This window comes from Cherax quadricarinatus, chromosome 14 (assembly GCF_038502225.1).
Source record: "Cherax quadricarinatus isolate ZL_2023a chromosome 14, ASM3850222v1, whole genome shotgun sequence".
In the NCBI taxonomy this organism is placed as follows: Eukaryota; Metazoa; Arthropoda; class Malacostraca; order Decapoda; family Parastacidae; genus Cherax; species Cherax quadricarinatus.
The window spans coordinates 24,945,394-24,963,887 of record NC_091305.1 but is presented as its reverse complement, the minus strand read 5'-3'; the positions used below and the strand labels follow the sequence as shown (position 1 = coordinate 24,963,887).

Genomic DNA, 18,494 nt, shown 5'->3' with positions numbered 1-18,494 from the left:
AATTTTTTCTCGTTTTAGCTAATTTCATCAGAAAAAGGTACAACAACCCACAACTTATAACCACTTTTTCGACATCTCTAGTTCGACAACAACGCCCACAACACCCACATCCCACAACACCCACATCCCACAATCCACAATTTCTTTACAACACAAGTCTAGACATTTTTCTCGTTTTAACTATTTCATCAGAAAAAGTCACCACACCACTTATAAACACTTTTTTTTGCAACTCTAGTTCGACAACATTACCCACAACCCTCATCATTTACCAAATTTATTCACATTTTTTCCCCCTTCTTTTTACTGAATCTTAAATGTAATACACATTCCTCTTTACATTACTAAAATTCTAATAAAATCCTCTCCATACCCATCTCCTTGTATCCACATAAATTGATATTATACTCGCATCAACTAATCTCACTACCCAACTATTGCGACATGTTTCAACACCCTCCATTCTTTTCCAATATATCATAACTTTTCAATTCTATAATTTCTTTTTAAAATATTTACACATTTACCTTTATTTTCAGTAAAATCTCCCCATATTTCATTAAACTTCTAATACAACCCTCCCCATACCCCTCTCCATCTCACCTGCATTTCTTCACATCCACTCACCCATCTCCCAACACACCTAACTTAACCTAACCTAACCTAACCTAACCTAACCTAACCTAACCTAACCTAACCTAACCTAACCTATCCTAACCCATCCTAACCTAGCCTATCCTAACCTAACCTAACCTAGCCTAACCTATCCGAACCTAACCTATCCTAACCTAACCTAACCTAACCTAACCTAACCTAACTTATCCTAACCTAACCTAACCTAACTTAACCTAACCTATCCTATCCTAACCTAACCTAACCTAACCTAACCTAACCTAACCTAACTTATCCTAACCTAACCTAACCTAACTTAACCTAACCTATCCTATCCTAACCTAACCTAACCTAACCTAACTTATCCTAACCTAACCTATCTTAACCTAACCTAACCTAACCTAACCTAACCTAACCCATCCTAACCTAGCCTAGCCTATCCTAACCTAACCTAACCTATCCTAACTTAACCTAACCTATCCTAACCCATCTTAACCTAGCCTATCCTAACCTAACCTAACCTAGCCTAACCTATCCAAACCTAACCTATCCTAACCTAACCTAACCTAACCTAACCTAACTTATCCTAACCTAACCTAACCTAACTTAACCTAACTTAATCTGACCTAACCTAACCTAACCTTACCTAACCTAACCTAACTTATCCTAACCTAACCTAACCTAACCTCGGACATTATTTTCTTGTTGGTAAACACACTCAATGGTAGAAATATTTACTCGATTTCCGAACAGAAACACATTCCTCGCTCTGAGAGACTCCTTGAGCTTATATACCCTACCCCAATAGTATTGCGTCATGATTTTTGCACACCCCTTCCCCTCCGACGACACCATGTAATTCTGTTCACATCCAAGATAGAAAATCACATAGTCATCTCCTTACCGAACACCTGCGTCAACTCAGGTCAGACAGACGCCATGAAATGCGGTTCACATCCAAGGTAGAAAATCACATAATCATCTCTTTCCAGACCAACTGTGTCCTCTTGTGCTAAAATTTGGTGAGGTCACAGGGTTGACAGACACCATGAAATTAACTTAAATGAGATATAACATTTGTATTCTACCTCAATCCTTTTTTTCATGGTAAGGTTTGATTGATTTAAAATTCATCATGTCTTAAAAACTTTTATTAAACATTTCTCTTTTTAATGAATGAATGAAACATATTAATCTTGGTGTAACAACACGCTCTAAACATCATAAATCCTCCTCTCTAAGTCTTGTTCTTCCAAGTCCCGTCACATCTGTACCTGTAAATTTTAATATATTTTTTTATTTCATTAGCATATAATGGGGAGAAATTTGCACCATCACCTGTAAACGATATAACCAACTAAAAGTTACATATTTTTTCACTATCCCAAACATATGCTTCTCGTTAACTTAAATATCTTCCCATTCTTGACTTAAAAGCATAATCGTACTGTGTCCCCTTATTAACTTTAATGAATTAAAAGCGTCTTATTAACTTAAATGATGTAAGTATTATGGTAGACATGATTCTTGGTGTTCAGGTAGAGAGAGAAGGTCGAAATGGTAAGTGACACATTTCATGAAGAGATAAATATGAGTTATATATATTAATTCAAATATATCTCTCTTCAAGTTATAATTACTTCCTCATAATAATTTAAATGAATTAAACCACTGATACAAGGTAAATAATTTTGCTTACCTTATAAGTTACTCACACATTAGGCTCAATGTTTTTAATATAATGTTTAATATCTGTGAAAAGTTCTCTCCAAATTAATTTCCACTTCTTTGTGTTGTACCATCTATGCAAAATGCACAGATTATACTGTCTATTAAATATTTGACTGACAAAGTTTTCAGATATATTGTTTTCCAAAATATAATATACCAGATCATCACTCCACTCCGTTACCATTTCATCAATGAATTTATGCGAATCAAGTTCATTTTCTAACCAATTTTTAACTCGCTGAAAATTCTTTTCACTCAATGATTCACCATCTTTCCTTAAGAGTTGATTGACAGTGTTGCAAAATTCCAACCAAGGAAGATCTTTCACCGTTTCACAAATAACAATGAAATCGCCATGTTTCCCCATATTAGATGCTTTCCATGTGGTTTCCGGACAATGTCTGGGGGTGACTTACACACAACTCTCCCATACACATAAAGAGTTGCTAAATAGTATTAAATGAAAAATTTCATTAAACTTACCTAAACTAGGATCAGCCATTTCAAAATCCATTTTCATAATTAATTTTTTGGGCTTTGGTATAATAAAAGTTTGAGATAAATGACTACTCCATTCACATTCTCGTAACAATAAATTTTCCAATATTTCTTCACTCCATCGTTGAGTCATTTCTCGTACCTCAGCTACAAACACTTCTTTTGAGAGAACATGTTCCGCATCAACTTTTTTTTGAATGGGTTCGACTCTCTTAATTGTATATAACATTTCTATAAACACCACACTTGTATGTTTTGTCGCAACCACCTCCATATTCCTTCTTCTGATCAAGTGATTCCTTATCATTTCACTCCAAATATTTATACCAAAAATTTCAATCGTTGTGATCATCGAATATCATTTTTTTTAATAATACAAATACACATTACAGGGGATTTCTTCAAAGCATATATATTATCCATTGTATATTTCAAATAATATGTTTAGTCATTGTTAACTTTCCTTATTTTTCAGTAAAAAGAAATATTCAGACATTTTTTTTGGCAACACTTGCATGTGACGTCACTATCCAGCAACACGTTAAAACAGGTTAGAGCATCTTCCCCTTATTATTTTAAATGAAATAAAAGCATGACGTCACGATACTCATTGAACAAATTATCTTACCTTTAATTGTCTTCATGCATTTCCAAGTATGCACCATCGGTATAGTAATAACATATCATAATACCATTGAAGTAAGTTATGATCCCCATCCTGTATGACACTAAACTCGTGGTGGTTCATTCACCTAACGTCATGGTGATGCCACGTAGTGTTTTTCATGGAACAAATTTCTCTACACATATAGTTATAAAAACTACTAACTCGACAACCCTCGTGGTGAAAAGAGTATAAGAAGACACATCCGTATTGAGTTACAAGAGTATTTAGATGGAGACGTGGAAGTTACATGTGAAAAATTTGTTACAGAAGCAAGTGTCTACACATCACTGAACTGATAAAGAAATGATTAATTCGATAGAAGACCTTGATCACAACCCTCCAAAACGAAGGAAGGTGACTGAACAATATCTCACCGATAAAGAAATGCTTATAGCAATGGAAGATTTTGAACGTGAGTTTTTAATGAGATATTATTGAGTAAATTCACCCCCAATGTAATTTTTAGAAATTCTAATGAGAAATATTTTTTTTTTCATTTGTTGAGTAACAAACTTAATTTTTGGGATATAATACTATATTTTATCAAAATTACAGGTAAAGAAGCAACAAAAGATGAAGAAAAATATCTTTCGTTAATGAAAGGTAATATTACAAAAGATTTTAGTGGCAGTGATAAAATTCTTTTAGTACAACAAGCAAATTGTTGTGCTGTTAAATTGAAAAAGGGAGGTCTTGCTGATGCTTTAAGTCAGGTTTTACCACTTAGCAATCCATATTTATTTAGATCACCTGGATGTCATAAAGCAAATCTAGCTAGTGAAGTCACTCGTGATAAATTTGGGAGCATAAAATTTGTAAATAATGGAAAAAATAACCCCATGATTGTCAATATGTTCGCACAGTATGCGATGGGACCTCCACATAAGTATTATATGAACTGTAAAGTTGATAAGGCCTACTATAATACATGCAAATATTTAGATACAAAGAAAGGTCGTGAGATTATGTTCAAAGAGTGCATGAATGATCTTGTTAAGTGGTTATTAACAGATCCCAACGGGATTATAATGGAAAAAGTTGTGTTTCCAGAAGGAATTGGATGTGCTTCAGCCGGAGGTGATTGGCATGCACACTTTTAGTTCATTTAAGTTAACAAGGGGAAAGTTCATGATTTTGCAAAGGAATTAAAAAAAAAACGACGTAGAAATATTGTTATCATTATTGTAAAATATGACAAATAAAATATCTCTATAATACTTTTTTTTTTGTTTTATTCACCAGCACTCTAAAACCTTATTAGGCAACTGAATAGAGATCATACGTCTGGCAGGAACGGTGATGAGTATAAACATCTCTGTTCTTTGATGCTCATGCATTAGTACCTCTTCCACCAGGGTGCGACTAACCATCTCAAGAAAATGGAGACAGCCAATAGGATGGAAAAATATTTTAAAATTGAAGAAGGAAAATTGTACGATGAAAAATATTGTCGTGACAACGTCTGCATTATTTTTCATGCGAATTGTGTTGCTATAAAAGGATATGGTGCAAGTTATTATTTGGGTAAGAAATATCCTTATGCTGATGTGTATCGGAGTAGAGAACCTTTATTTAATCTGAGAAGATGCAGAGTTGAAGATCGTGATACTCCTGGAACTGTTATCGAGTTTGAACCTTCACCGGATCAAAGAAAATTGAATCTTCCTTATTTAGCAGCCATAATAAGCCAATTTGGTATTGCTGGACCATTGGAGGAAAATACCATTTCTCAAAATTTAATTGAAAAATCAAGAGATACCCATTTGGTGTATGGTTTAAAGAAAGATACTATCGCAGACAGAATAAGATATTTCAAGGAATCCATTGAGAGAGTCATAAAAAGTGTGAAAGACAATAAAAATATACGAGAGGTTATCTTTCTGAAAGGTATTGGGAGGTATGAAACTTCAAATGATTATATCTGGAATACACATTATAAACCTATACTCGAAGATATGATAATGAAATTTAAGGAAGAAGGTATTCGATCAACAATGGTTGTCAAAGAAGAAATGAAAAACATTAACCAAGGTCAAGAATTAGAAGATGATTCGAAGTTATTGTCTTCTAGAATTGAAGGAAGTGCTTGGTATCCCTCATGAGGTAAGCAAAATTATTTACCTTGTATCAGTGGTTTAATTCATTTAAATTATTATGAGGAAGTAATTATAACTTGAAGAGAGAGAGATATATTTGAATTAATATATATAACTCATATTTATCTCTTCATGAAAATGTATCACTTACCTTTTCGACCTTCTCTCTCTACCTGAACACCAAGAATCATGTCTACCATAATACTTACATCATTTAAAATAAGTTTTAATATTAAAGTTAATAAGGGGACACAGTACGATTATGCTTTTAAGTCAAGAATGGGGAGATATTTAAGTTAACGAGAAGAATATGTTTGGGATAGTGAAAAAATATGTAACTTTTAGTTGGTTATATCGTTTACAGGTGATGGTGCAAATTTCTCCCCATTATATGCTAATGAAATAAAAAAATATATTAAAATTTACAGGTACCGATGTGACGGGACTTGGAAGAACAAGACTTAGAGAGGAGGATTTATGATGTTTAGAGCGTGTTGTTACACCAAGATTAATATGTTTCATTCATTCATTAAAAAGAGAAATGTTTAATAAAAGTTTTTAAGACATGATGAATTTTAAATCAATCAAACCTTACCATGAAAAAAAAGTATTGAGATAGAATACAAATGTTATATCTCATTAAAGTTAATTTCATGGTGTCTGTCAGCCCCTGTGACCTCACCAAATTTTAGAACAAGAGGACACAGTTGGTCTGGAAAGAGATGATTATGTGATTTTCTACCTTGGATGTGAACCGCATTTCATGGCGTCTGTCTGTCCTGAGTTGACGCAGGTGTTCGGTATGGAGATGCCCGTGTGATTTTCTACCATGGGTGTGAACAGAATTACATGGCGGCGTTGGAGGGGGAAGGGGCGTACAAAAATCATGACGCAATACTTTGGGGCGGCTCTCAGAGCGAGGAATGTGTTTCTGTTCGGAAAAATCATTAGACGCAATACTTTTAAGGGGGTAGGTTAGGCAGGTTAGGTTAGGTTAGGTTAAGGTTAAGTTAGGTTAGGTTAGGTTAGGTTAAGTTAGGTTAGGTTAGGTTAGGTTAGGTTAGGTTAGGTTAGGTTAGGTTAGGTTAGGTTAAGGTTAAGTTAGGTTAGGTTAAGTTAGGTTAGGTTAGGTTAGGTTAGGTTAGGTTAGGTTAGGTTAGGTTAGGTTAGGTTAGGTTAGGTTAGGGTTAGGTTAGGTTAGGTTAGGTTAGGTTAGGTTAGGTTAGGTTAGGTTAGGTTAGGTTAGGTTAGGTTAGGTTAGGTTAGGATAGGTTAGGATAGGTTAGGTAAAGTTAGGTTAGGTTAGGTTAGGTTAGGTAAGGGTAGGTTAGGATAGGTTAGGTTAGGTTAGGTTAAGTTAGGTTAGGTTAGGTTAGGTTAGGTTAGGTTAGGTTAGGTTAGGTTAGGTTAGGTTAGGTTAGGTTAGGTTAGGTTAGGTTAGGTTAGGTTAGGTTAGGTTCGGTTAGGTTAGGTTAGGTTAGGTTAGGATAGGTTAGGTTAGGTTAGGTTAGGTTAGGTTAGGTTAGGTTAGGTTAGGTTAGGTTAGGATAAGTTAGGTTAGGATAAGTTAGGTTAGGATAGGTTAGGTTAGGATAAGTTAGGATAGGTTAGGTGTGTTGGGAGATGGGTGAGTGGATGTGAAGAAATGCGGGTGAGATGGAGAGGGGTATGGGGAGGGTTGTATTAGAAGTTTAATGAAATATGGGGAGATTTTACTGAAAATAAAGGTAATGTGTGAATATTTTAAAAAGAAATTATAGAATTGAAAAGTTATGATATATTGGAAAAGAATGGAGGGTGTTGAAACATGTCGCAATAGTTGGGTAGTGAGATTAGTTGATGCGAGTATAATATCAATTTATGTGGATACAAGGACATGGGTATGGAGAGGATTTTATTAGAATTTTAGTAATGTAAAGAGGAATGTGTATTACATTTAAGATTCAGTAAAAAGAAGGGGAAAAAAATTGTGAATAAATTGGTAATTGATGAGGGTTGTGGGTAATGTAGTCGAACTAGAGATACCAAAAAAAAGATGATATAAGTGGGTTGTTTTTGTGACTTTTTCTGATGAAATTAGTTAAACGAGAAAAAATTGTGGGATGTTGGTGATGTGGGTTGTGGGTGATGTGGGTTGTGGGTGATGTGGGATGTGGGTGTTGTGGGTTGTGGGTGTTGTGGGTGTTGATCTTAGTTTATGGTGATTTTGGTGGTGTTTTGAGTGCATTCAGTGGTGTTTTAGTAGTATTCAGTGGTGTATTTGGGAGTACTCAAATGGTGTTTTGAGGTTATTCAAAGGTGTGATTATAAGTTGTGGGTTGTTGTTGTTGTGACTTTCTGATGAAATTAGTTAAAACGAGAAAAAAAATTGTGGGGTGTGGGTGATGTGGGTTGTGTGTGTTGTGGGGTGTTGTTGTCGAACTAGAGATACCGAAAAAGATGTTATAAGTGGGTTGTTGTTGTGCCTTTTTCTGATGAAATTAGTTAAAACGAGAAAAAATTGTGGGGTGTGGGTGTTGTGGGTTGTGGGTGTTGTGGGTGTTGTTGTCGAACTAGAGATACCGAAAAAGTGGTTATAAGTTGTGGGTTGTTGTGACTTTTTCTGATGAAATTAGCTAAAACGAGAAAAAATTGTGGGGTGTGGGTGATGTGAGTGATGTGGGTTGTGGGTGATATGGGAAGTGGGTGTTGTGGGTTGTGGGGGTTGTGGGTTGTGGGATGTGGGTGTTGTGGGTTTGTGGGTGTTGTTGTCGAACTAGAGATACCGAAAAAGTGGTTATAAGTTGTGGGTTGTTGTTGTGACTTTTTCTGATTAAATTAGTTAAAACGAGAAAAAAAATTGTGGGTTGTGGGTGATGTGGGATGTGGGTGTTGTGGGTGGTGTTGTTGTCGAACTAGAGATACCGAAAAAAATGTTATAAGTGGGTTGTTGCTGTGACTTTTTCTGATGAAATTAGTTAAAAAGAGAAAAAAATTGTGGGGTGTGGGTGTTGTGGGTGTTGTGGGATGTGGGTGTTGTTGTCGAACTAGAGTTGTTGAAAAGTGATTATAAGTTGTGGGTTGTTGCTGTGACTTTTTCTGATGAAATTAGTTAAAACGAGAAAAAATTGTGGGGTGTGGGTGTTGTGGGATGTAGGTGATGTGGGTTGTGGGCGTTGTTGTTGAACTAGAGATACCGAAAAAGATGTTATAAGTGGGTTGTTGTTGTGACTTTTTCTGATGAAATTAGTTAAAACGAGAAAAAATTGTGGGTTGTGGGTGTTGTGGGTTGTGGGTGTTGTTGTCGAACTAGAGTTGTTGAAAAGTGATTATAAGTGTGTTGTTGTTGTGACTTTCTGATGAAATTAGTTAAAACGAGAAAAAAATTGTGGAGTGTGGGTGTTGTGGGTGTTGTGGGTGATGTGGGTGTTGTGGGTTGTGGGTGATGTTCAAAGTAAAGTGTTTGAGTTAGTTTTTGTGATAATGTTGTGAAGTCTGGAGACTGAGGGAGGAGTTTGGGGGGATGAGTTGTAATTTAATGAAATGTGTAAGTGTAGATAAATTAGAGCTGTCAAATCTTATTTGGGAGTATTCAAAATGTTGTCTTGGAAGTGTTTCAGAGTTGTTTGGAAATGTTCAAAAGGTATTTTTGTGAGTATTCAAATGATTTATGAGAGTGTTTTGAAGGTGTTCAAAGTAAAGTGAGGTGTGTGTGCATATTAACTTCGTAATATGTAAAATTGTGACTAGTGAATTTATCGAAAAGTGGTTATAAGTGTTGTGGTGACTTTCTGATGAAATAGTTAAAACGAAAAAAAAATGTCTAGACTTGACGTCACACTTGTTTAGACCTGTAGTAAGAGAAAGTACCATGCCCCATAGGAGGAGTTCATTTGAATGCTTACCCTGAGAGGGGGGGGGAATCCAAAAACTTTGATCCGAGGAGATGGAGTCTTTCGTATTATCCAGAAAAAAAAATTCGAAAAAATTTGGGATGGGGGTGAAAGTGGGGGAATCCAAAAAAGTTGATCCAAGGAGATGGAGACTTGGTATTATCGAGAAAACTTGATCCAAGGAGATGGAGACTTTGATTTCGAGAAAAAAAACTTGATCCAAGGAGATGGAGTCTTTGATTTCGAGAAAAAATTGATCCAAGGAATTGGAGATCATAAGAAAATGAAATTAAAAAAAAATTCGAAAAAAATTGGGATGGGGGTGAAAGTGGGAGGGGGGAACCCAAAAATTTGATCCGAGGAGAGCACAAGAAATTAAAAAAAATTCGAAAAAATCGGAAAAAAATTCGGGGAGCGGGGGCGATCCGAACGACGCTGCAGAAGGCGCAGCAGAAGGCGCTGGCGGGCGCGACGGGCTGGCGCGAAGGGCGCGGGCGAGCGCGACGGGCGCGGCGGGGCCGGTGGGTCGGCGCGACGGGCGGGGGGCGAGCGAGGTGGTCTCGAGGGGGAGGTGGTCTCGAGGGGGAGGTGGTCTCGAGGGCGAGGTGGTCTCGAGGGGGAGGTGGTCTCGAGGGCGAGGTGGTCTCGAGGGGGAGGTGGTCTCGAGGGCGAGGTGGTCTCGAGGGGGAGGTGGTCTCGAGGGGGAGGTGGTCTCGAGGGCGAGGTGGTCTCGAGGGGGAGGTGGTCTCGAGGGCGAGGTGGTCTCGAGGGGGAGGTGGTCTCGAGGGCGAGGTGGTCTCGAGGGCGAGGTGGTCTCGAGGGCGAGGTCAAGGACATTAGCACATAGGTGTGAAAAGGAGACCGCTCTGTAGAAGTCCTTTTGGGAGGAGACCGCTCAGGAAGAGACCGCTCTGTAGAAGAAGCCACTGAGCGGAGGAGACCGCTCTGTAGAAATCATCACTACTTATATATATATGTATATATATATATATATATATATATATATATATATGTATATATATATATTATATGTCGTGCCGAATATGTAAAATAAATAAATATATATATATATATATATATATATATATATATATATATATATATATATATATATATATATAATAGCTCTCGCCTACACAAGCTCGCACCTCCACCAGTTCACACCTTCACCAGCTCATTAAAGTAAAAGCCGTAAAAAATTCTTGGGTGACAGGTGCGGCGGTGGCGGCGGCGGTGGTGGTGGTGGTGGTGGTGGGAGTGGTGGTGATGGGAGTGGTGGTGATGGGAGTGGTGGTGATGGGAGTGGTGGTGATGGGAGTAACGGTGATGGGAGTGGTGGTGATGGGAGTGGTGGTGGTGACAGGTGCGGTGGTGGGAGTGGTGACAGGTGCGGTGGTGGTGGTGGGAGTGGTGACAGGTGCGGTGGTGGTGGTGGTGGTGGTGGTGGTGATGACAGGTGCGGTGGTGGGAGTAGTGACAGGTGCGGTGGTGGTGGTGATGACAGGTGCGGTGGTGGTGGTGATGACAGGTGCGGTGGTGGTGGTGGGAGTGGTGACAGGTGCGGTGGTGGGAGTGGTGACAGGTGCGGTGGTGGGAGTGGTGACAGGTGCGGTGGTGATGGTGGCTCTCAATGGTACACCAGTATTAACCACCACACTTAGCTGTAGTGAAAAAAAATCGTAATAAAGAAGTTTGTGTATGAGAAAGTGAACGACACATTCCATCTCATAACGACACAGTCCCTGGCATAACGACACAGTCCCTGGCATAACGACACAGTCCCTGGCATAACGGCACAGTCCCTGGCATTACGGCACAGTCCTTGGCATAACGACACAGTCCCTGGCATTACGGCACAGTCCCTGGCATAACGACACAGTCCCTGGCATAACGACACAGTCCCTGGCATAACGACACAGTCCCTGGCATAACGACACAGTCCCTGGCATAACGACACAGTCCCTGGCATAACGACACAGTCCCTGGCATAACGACACAGTCCCTGGCATAACGACACAGTCCCTGGCATAACGACACAGTCCCTGGCATAACGACACAGTCCCTGGCATAACGACACAGTCCCTGGCATAACGACACAGTCCCTGGCATAACGACACAGTCCCTGGCATAACGACACAGTCCCTGGCATAACGACACAGTCCCTGGCATAACGACACAGTCACTGGCATAACGACACAGTTCCTGGCATTACGGCACAGTCCTTGGCATAATGACACAGTCCCTGGCATAACGACACAGTCCCTGGCATAACGACACAGTCCCTGGCATAACGACACAGTCCCTGGCATAACGGCACAGTCCCTGGCATTACGGCACAGTCCTTGGCATAACGACACAGTCCCTGGCATAACGACACAGTCCCTGGTATAACGACACAGTCCTTGGCATAACGACACAGTCCCTGGCATAACGACACAGTCCCTGGCATAACGACACAGTCCCTGGCATAACGACACAGTTCCTGGCATAACGACACAGTTCCTGGCATAACGACACAGTCCCTGGCATAACGACACAGTCCCTGGCATAACGACACAGTCCCTGGCATAACGACACAGTCCCTGGCATAACGACACAGTTCCTGGCATAACGACACAGTTCCTGGCATAACGACACAGTCCCTGGCATAACGACACAGTCCCTGGCATAACGACACAGTCCCTGGCATAACGACACAGTTCCTGGCATAATGACAGTCCCTGGCATAACGACACAGTTCCTGGCATAACGACAGAGTCCCTGGCATAACGACAGAGTCCCTGGCATAACGACACAGTTCCTAGCATAACGACAGTCCCTGGCATAACGACACAGTTCCTGGCATAAAGACACAGTCCCTCTGATAACGACACTGTCCTTCTGATAACGACACTGTCCCTCTGATAACGACACTGTCCCTCTGATAACGACACTGTCCCTCTCATAACGACACTGTCCCTCTCATAACGACACTGTCCCTCTCATAACGACACTGTCCCTCTCATAACGACACTGTCCCTCTCATAACGACACTGTCCCTCTCATAACGACACTGTCCCTCTCATAACGACACTGTCTATCTCGTAATGACACCGCCCCTCACTTAACAGCAATCCCTCATTTAACGACACGTTCCCTGGCTTAACAACAACGCCCCTCGGTTAAGACACACGCTCGTTCGTAACGAAACTGTGCCTAGCATAATGACACTTCGCTCTAATCCTCGCTTGACAATCTATCTGGTTAACGACCTCTGTGAAGAGCAAACATGACCCAAACAAGACAGAATCCCCAAACAAACAAAAACGCACAAAAAAAAGGCAAATAAGACAACCATAATGCACAACATAAGAACACAAAGAAGACAACAAATACACAAAGTGGCACAAATAATACGACAGCAAGATAGAACCATACAAAACAATAACACACAATCAAAACAAACAAGGCACAAACAAGACATGGAAGATAAACGCAAGCCACAGTCTACGAAGAAGCAGACAGAACAAAAAGAAACAAGACACAAGCTGCAGTATTTAGTGTTTACTCACGTACCCGAGACTCAGCGTGGGGTCTGAGGCACCAGTGTTTATATCTGTTTTATGACAGGAAAGTGACATGATAATATGAGACGACCTGTCATGCCCTCCTAATGTAGCTCCCCTACTGGAGTGGCGGCAGTAGAAGCAGAATTCGTAGTAGTAGTAGTAGTAGTAGTAGTAGTAGTAGTAGTGGTAGAAGTAGTAGTCAGAGTAGTGTTCATTCAGGTGGTTAGTAATATTGCTGGCAAGTGTTCACTTAAATGACAGTAGTATTTGTGTTGTAATAACCACTATCAATGTAACAACTATCACTGCAACAACTGATGTTGTAACAACTATTGCTACAACCACTAATGCTATAACAATTGTGGTTGTAACTAAGCCTTGATGTCAGCATAGTTGCTGATCCCTGTATTCCCAGTATTATATAGCACAGCATATTAGTATCATCCATGTGCTTTAGATACGAGATCCCTTGTAGGCCTGTGGCTTTGTGTGACGTCACGGGTTACAGATGTGTGGGCTCATGCCCCTGCCCCGGCCTCACTCGGCGGCAGACCATTCAGCGGACAGGCAAGGCAGCTGGGCTCCATCCCTCATCTCAGTCTGACAATATAGTTACCATCCTACAAGTGTGTCTATCTTCAACCTGCGATATCTCCATTTAAGAACCCTTCACGATAAATGGTGCCAGCGGAGGGCCTGTAATTCTGACGATTACAGCAATTTCTGGAGATAAAATTTTCGACCAGCAAGACGGCCATTTCGTGTCACCAGTAGGCCTACCGACTACCGAGATTCACCCCAGCCAGCTACCTCAAGTCAGCTACCTCAAGCCAGCTACTCTACCAGCTTCTACATTATTCACTGGTCAGTCTCTTCAGACCATTCAGCGGACAGGCAAGGCAGCTGGGCTCCATCCCTCATCTCAGTCTGACAATATAGTTACCATCCTACAAGTGTGTCTATCTTCAACCTGCGATATCTCCATTTAAGAACCCTTCACGATAAATGGTGCCAGCGGAGGGCCTGTAATTCTGACGATTACAGCGATTTCTGGAGATAAAATTTTCGACCAGCAAGACGGCCATTTCGTGTCACCAGTAGGCCTACCGACTACCGAGATTCACCCCAGCCAGCTACCTCAAGTCAGCTACCTCAAGCCAGCTACTCTACCAGCTTCTACATTATTCACTGGTCAGTCTCTTTGTATTAGTGTTTATCTGCTTATTTGCATCACTCCCGAGGGGTCGACCCGAGTTTGCAAAATAAGCCAGCTTCCAGTCTGTGGTGGGGGAGTCAGAACAACCGAGTCCAGTCCAGCCTAGCCTACTCCATCCAATTATTTTGCCTGCCAAGCCAGCTTCCACCCCTGCTGTGCTCATCGTGTGAAGTTATCAAGCTATTCTGTGTGAAGGGTTAAGATAAGCCAGCTAGCAACTAACCCAGGTGTCTTACCCCAGTACTCAAGCAAGCCACGTGAGTAGTCTTCATCGCTTGTGATTCAAGCTCCAAGCATTCTGAGTGCTCTTTTTCATCCTTGTGGTGTTGTAGTATTTCGTGGGTTTATTTTAAGCCAGCCGGCTTAGAATTATCTTCGCGGCAGTGTGGGTGTTCTCAGTGAGGCTTACGACGTTCAACCCATAAGCCCAGCCACTCACGATCACGTGGGTCGCACCATTGCCGGTCTCAGATCCGTTAACCCACAAACCCAACTACAGTCAGCCATTACAAACTCACCTACCTCATCAGTGTTTTGGTGCACTGCTAGGGTTGTAGCACCATATTTTAAGGACCACATAGGGGGTCAAGAGCTAGAGTGTGTCGCGCCACCTTTATAAAGCCTCCTGTGTGTTGTCATTCTTCGATGTAAGCGCAATTCTACGATCATCTGTGCAGAGGACAGCAGCAAGACGATATAAACAATCCATCAATCTCATTCTTCAAGTTGTTACAGCGATAATATTTTTTTTTTAGACACATTTGCGAGTGTTGAGACATTTCTTTTGTGTTCCCAGTGATTTTTTCTCTTAGTGACATTCAGTGACTCTTGATCAGACTCAGTGTTTATCATGTACTGATTGCATTAATTTCTTTTAATCTCCTTAATTCAGTGTTAATTTTCGTGCATTATTTTATATCTGTTGTGTTGTGTATCTTTTTATACACTTGAAGTAAGTACTTAGTGTTTTTCCTTTGTTGTGTGTGCAACATATGAGCAATATAGAACTTGTGTTACACTTCAGAATCACCTAGTGTTCTCAGTATTCCAGTGAAGTATTTCAGTAATTTTTCACCTCATATTCTGCATCACAACTCAGTGTTGTCTGGTATTTTTTTCTCTTCCCAGCATTTGTGTATTTTTATTTTGTTCCCTGTGTGTTGAACATTCTTGTGTTCATATTCTTTTCATTCAGCCAGTGTCTAATTTGTCTTATTTCCACAGACAATAGTGCCATTTTTAAAGTCCAAGCAAGAAATAATTTTTTACAAAATTTTTCAAACATCAAGTTTCTTGCAAGAAATTCCAGTATTGTGTTATATTGATGTGTTGTGTTCTGCATCACTAAGTCTTAAAACTTGTTTTGTTGTGTGTTTTTGCACCTATTATTTTTCATGTTTTATTGAACAAATTCACTCTTAGTGCAATTTTTAAGTTCTCCTTTTAAAGTAAATTGTTCTTTTGCTTGTTAAGTGTTGTTTAAGTGCAGTTAAGAGTTAAAGTGTTCATTCCTTGATATATTTCTTTTCTTGTGTGCTATAATTTTTATTATTGCACATTGATTCATTTTGCAATAATTCTTGTGCAAATATTGTGTTGCTATTAAAGTTTTTTCTTGCAGAAAATTTTATGCAGTGTTGTGCAATACCTTTTTGATTAGCAATTATTTGATATATTGCTACAGTTTATTACAGTGCAGTTTCTTATGCTCTGTTCTGTGCATAGTATTTTATTCTGTCTGTGTTATTTTATTTTTTATTTCAGTGAATTGTGTGTCTGTTTTAATTTTTGCACAAGTTTATTGAGTCCATTTTATCATTTTATTGTGTATTTCCTTGTTGCATTGAAAGTAAAGACAACTCACTGTGCCATTTATTCAATTTAAAGTAAAAGTTGAGCATATTAGATTTGAGCAAAGTACAAGTTCTCTTGATTTTCAGTGTTTGTTAAGTTGCATATTCTTCTTGTGTGAGTTCTTGCTTATTGTGTAACTTGTCAATTTTTAATTACTTATGCAGAATAGTTAAGCATTTTCTTCCATTTAAGTTCACTGTGTTGTGTGTTCCTCAGTTATCATTTTCTTTTGTTCTCTAAATTTTTGTTTTACATTTTGCAAACATGTCTCAAGTTTTCTCTAGCGATGCCTCAGCACATGCTGCTAGTACAACCATTAATGTGTCAGCCCAAAATTCGAGTAACTCTCCATTTAAGAACCCTTCACGATATTGATTTTTAACAGCAGCTATAACTGCAGATGCTGTTACTATAACTGCAGCTGCGGTTATAACAGCAGCAGCTGCGGTTATAACAGCAGCAGCTGCGGCAATAACAGCAGCTGTGGCAATAGAAGCAGTCATTGCAGCTGCAGCAAACGGAGCAGCTGTAACAACAAGAAGCGGCAGCAACAGCGGCAACACCAGCAGCGCCACTAGTGCAAAAAGCTGATACCAGAACAGCAGCTGTTGTAGCGTTACCAGAAGCAGCAGGCGCTACCACTGTTAATACTGGCTCCTGGTACCTTTGGCACCAGTTGCTTCTGGCATCTGTTACTTTTGTCAATGAAAACTCCTCGCATCTGCTTCTTCTGCCTCCTAGAACGCCTGTTACATGCTAATAATGGTACCTGCTTTCCTGGCACCTGCTACTGATGGCATCTGCTACTAGCACCTGCTTCTCCTAACCCTTTCTCCCCATCCATTCACAACCCCCAACTACTCACTGTCTTCCAGAGAGTCCCTCATAACTCTCCTTTCCCCCACTATTTCTCATGCACATTCCCCTCCCCTCCGTCGTTTCCCCACCTCCCTCCCATTCCACACTCATCCTCCATAACCCCCCTCCCTCAAAATCCCCCTCTTCCATCATCCTCCATCTGTATTCCCATTCCCAGTGGCTTTCACCTCCATCCCCCTCCTACAGCGTTCGGCCTTATTTACCCAAAAAAGAGAGAGGGGGCTAGTTGAGACGGAAGAAGGATTAAGTAGAGAGATTTGTAATGGATGGAAGAGTGAAGGAAATAGTTTTGATGGAAGAGTGAGGGAGAAAGTCGTGAAGAGTGAAGGAGAGAGATTGGTTGGGGCCTCCAACACTAGTAAATACGACACAGCCACATGAGGTCAAGCAGCGTGCTGTGCCACTTACATAACATTATAACGTGTAAGTCAAACCTCCCTCAACATGGTGTGGGGAGGAGAATGGAGGAGAGAAGAGGAAGGGGGGAACGGAAACGAGAGAGAGGAGAAAGAGGAGGAAAGAGGGTAGAAGTGAAAACAGAGACAAAGAGGCAATATCGGAGTTTGGAAATATAGTGGGAGTATAAAGAGGCTGTGGAATGGGGATGAGGGTGGGAAGGGAGACTTGAAAAAGAAGTAAAACAAAGAGGAATAGGAATAGGCAGGTGGAGGTGTACGTTTGAAGCGAAGAGAGAGGGGAAACTAAGTTGACTGTGTCAGGTTTACACCTGACATGTTTAGACCTGACAGGTTTGTCAGCATAGTTGCTGATCCCTGTATATGTATGTTATCTGAGTATCATAGTACCATCCATATGTTTTACATACATGACCCCTTGCTAGGCTCAGTAACTAGCTTGTGTGACGTTACGTGATGCTGTTGTGAGCGCTGCGGTCCCGTAATCGTTCTCAGTTCCCGTTAGACCTACCAGACAGCAACAGGCAGGCTGGGCCTTAACTATCACAGTCTTGTGTTTAACTCCGACCATCACATCTCCACGAACCCTCACAACAGGTTTACACCTGACACAGACAACAGGTAGAAAAAAAAAAGAAAATATAGAGGAAGACGAGGAAGAAAGATGAGGAAAGAAAGATGGGGGGGGAGAGAAAGATGTTGTGAGAGAAGGCGAGATAAGGAAGAAGATGAGTGGGAAAGAGGGAGGAAGAACAGGGAAAAGAGGCAGTTCAGATGATAGACGGGAAGATGAGGAAGGAGAGGAAGACGAGAAGGGAGAGGGGAGACGATGAGTGGGCGAGGAGGAAAATAAGGGGAGAGAGAAAGAAAAAAAAAAGATGGCTTCAAAACATTAGACTACCCGACAGTAATTTCCCTGAGGCATCTTCCAGTCTGCTTACGACTTGAATGTTGGTCGCCACTCACCAGCTGAGTGTGACAGCTGGTCGCCACTCACCAGCTGAATGTGACAGCTGATCGTCGCTCACCAGCTAAATGTGACAGCTAGTCGCCACTCATCATCTGAGTGTGACAGCTGGTCGTCGCTCACCAGCTGAATGTGACA

At 40.5% G+C, this 18,494-nt stretch overlaps 2 protein-coding genes across 3 annotated transcripts in view; one reads left to right on the top strand and one right to left on the bottom strand.

The window, feature by feature from the left end:
- Positions 1-18,494, bottom strand: part of Ten-a (tenascin accessory) — a 1,550,399-nt gene that overhangs the window by 993,726 nt on the left and 538,179 nt on the right. The window lies entirely within an intron of this gene.
- LOC138852709 (uncharacterized) lies at positions 3,619-4,656 on the top strand. The gene is made up of 2 exons (XM_070085039.1): positions 3,619-3,920; positions 4,064-4,656. The coding sequence occupies exons 1-2, from the start codon at positions 3,812-3,814 to the stop codon at positions 4,606-4,608; spliced, it is 654 nt and encodes a 217-aa protein (XP_069941140.1). The 5' UTR covers positions 3,619-3,811; the 3' UTR covers positions 4,609-4,656.

Bases quoted from the DNA above. Each gene is read 5' to 3' on its own strand.
- LOC138852709 (XM_070085039.1), top strand. From the start codon at position 3,812: ATGATTAATTCGATAGAAGACCTTGATCACAACCCTCCAAAACGAAGG. The intron at 3,921-4,063 runs GTGAGTTTTTAA...TCAAAATTACAG, and splicing joins AGCAATGGAAGATTTTGAAC to GTAAAGAAGCAACAAAAGAT.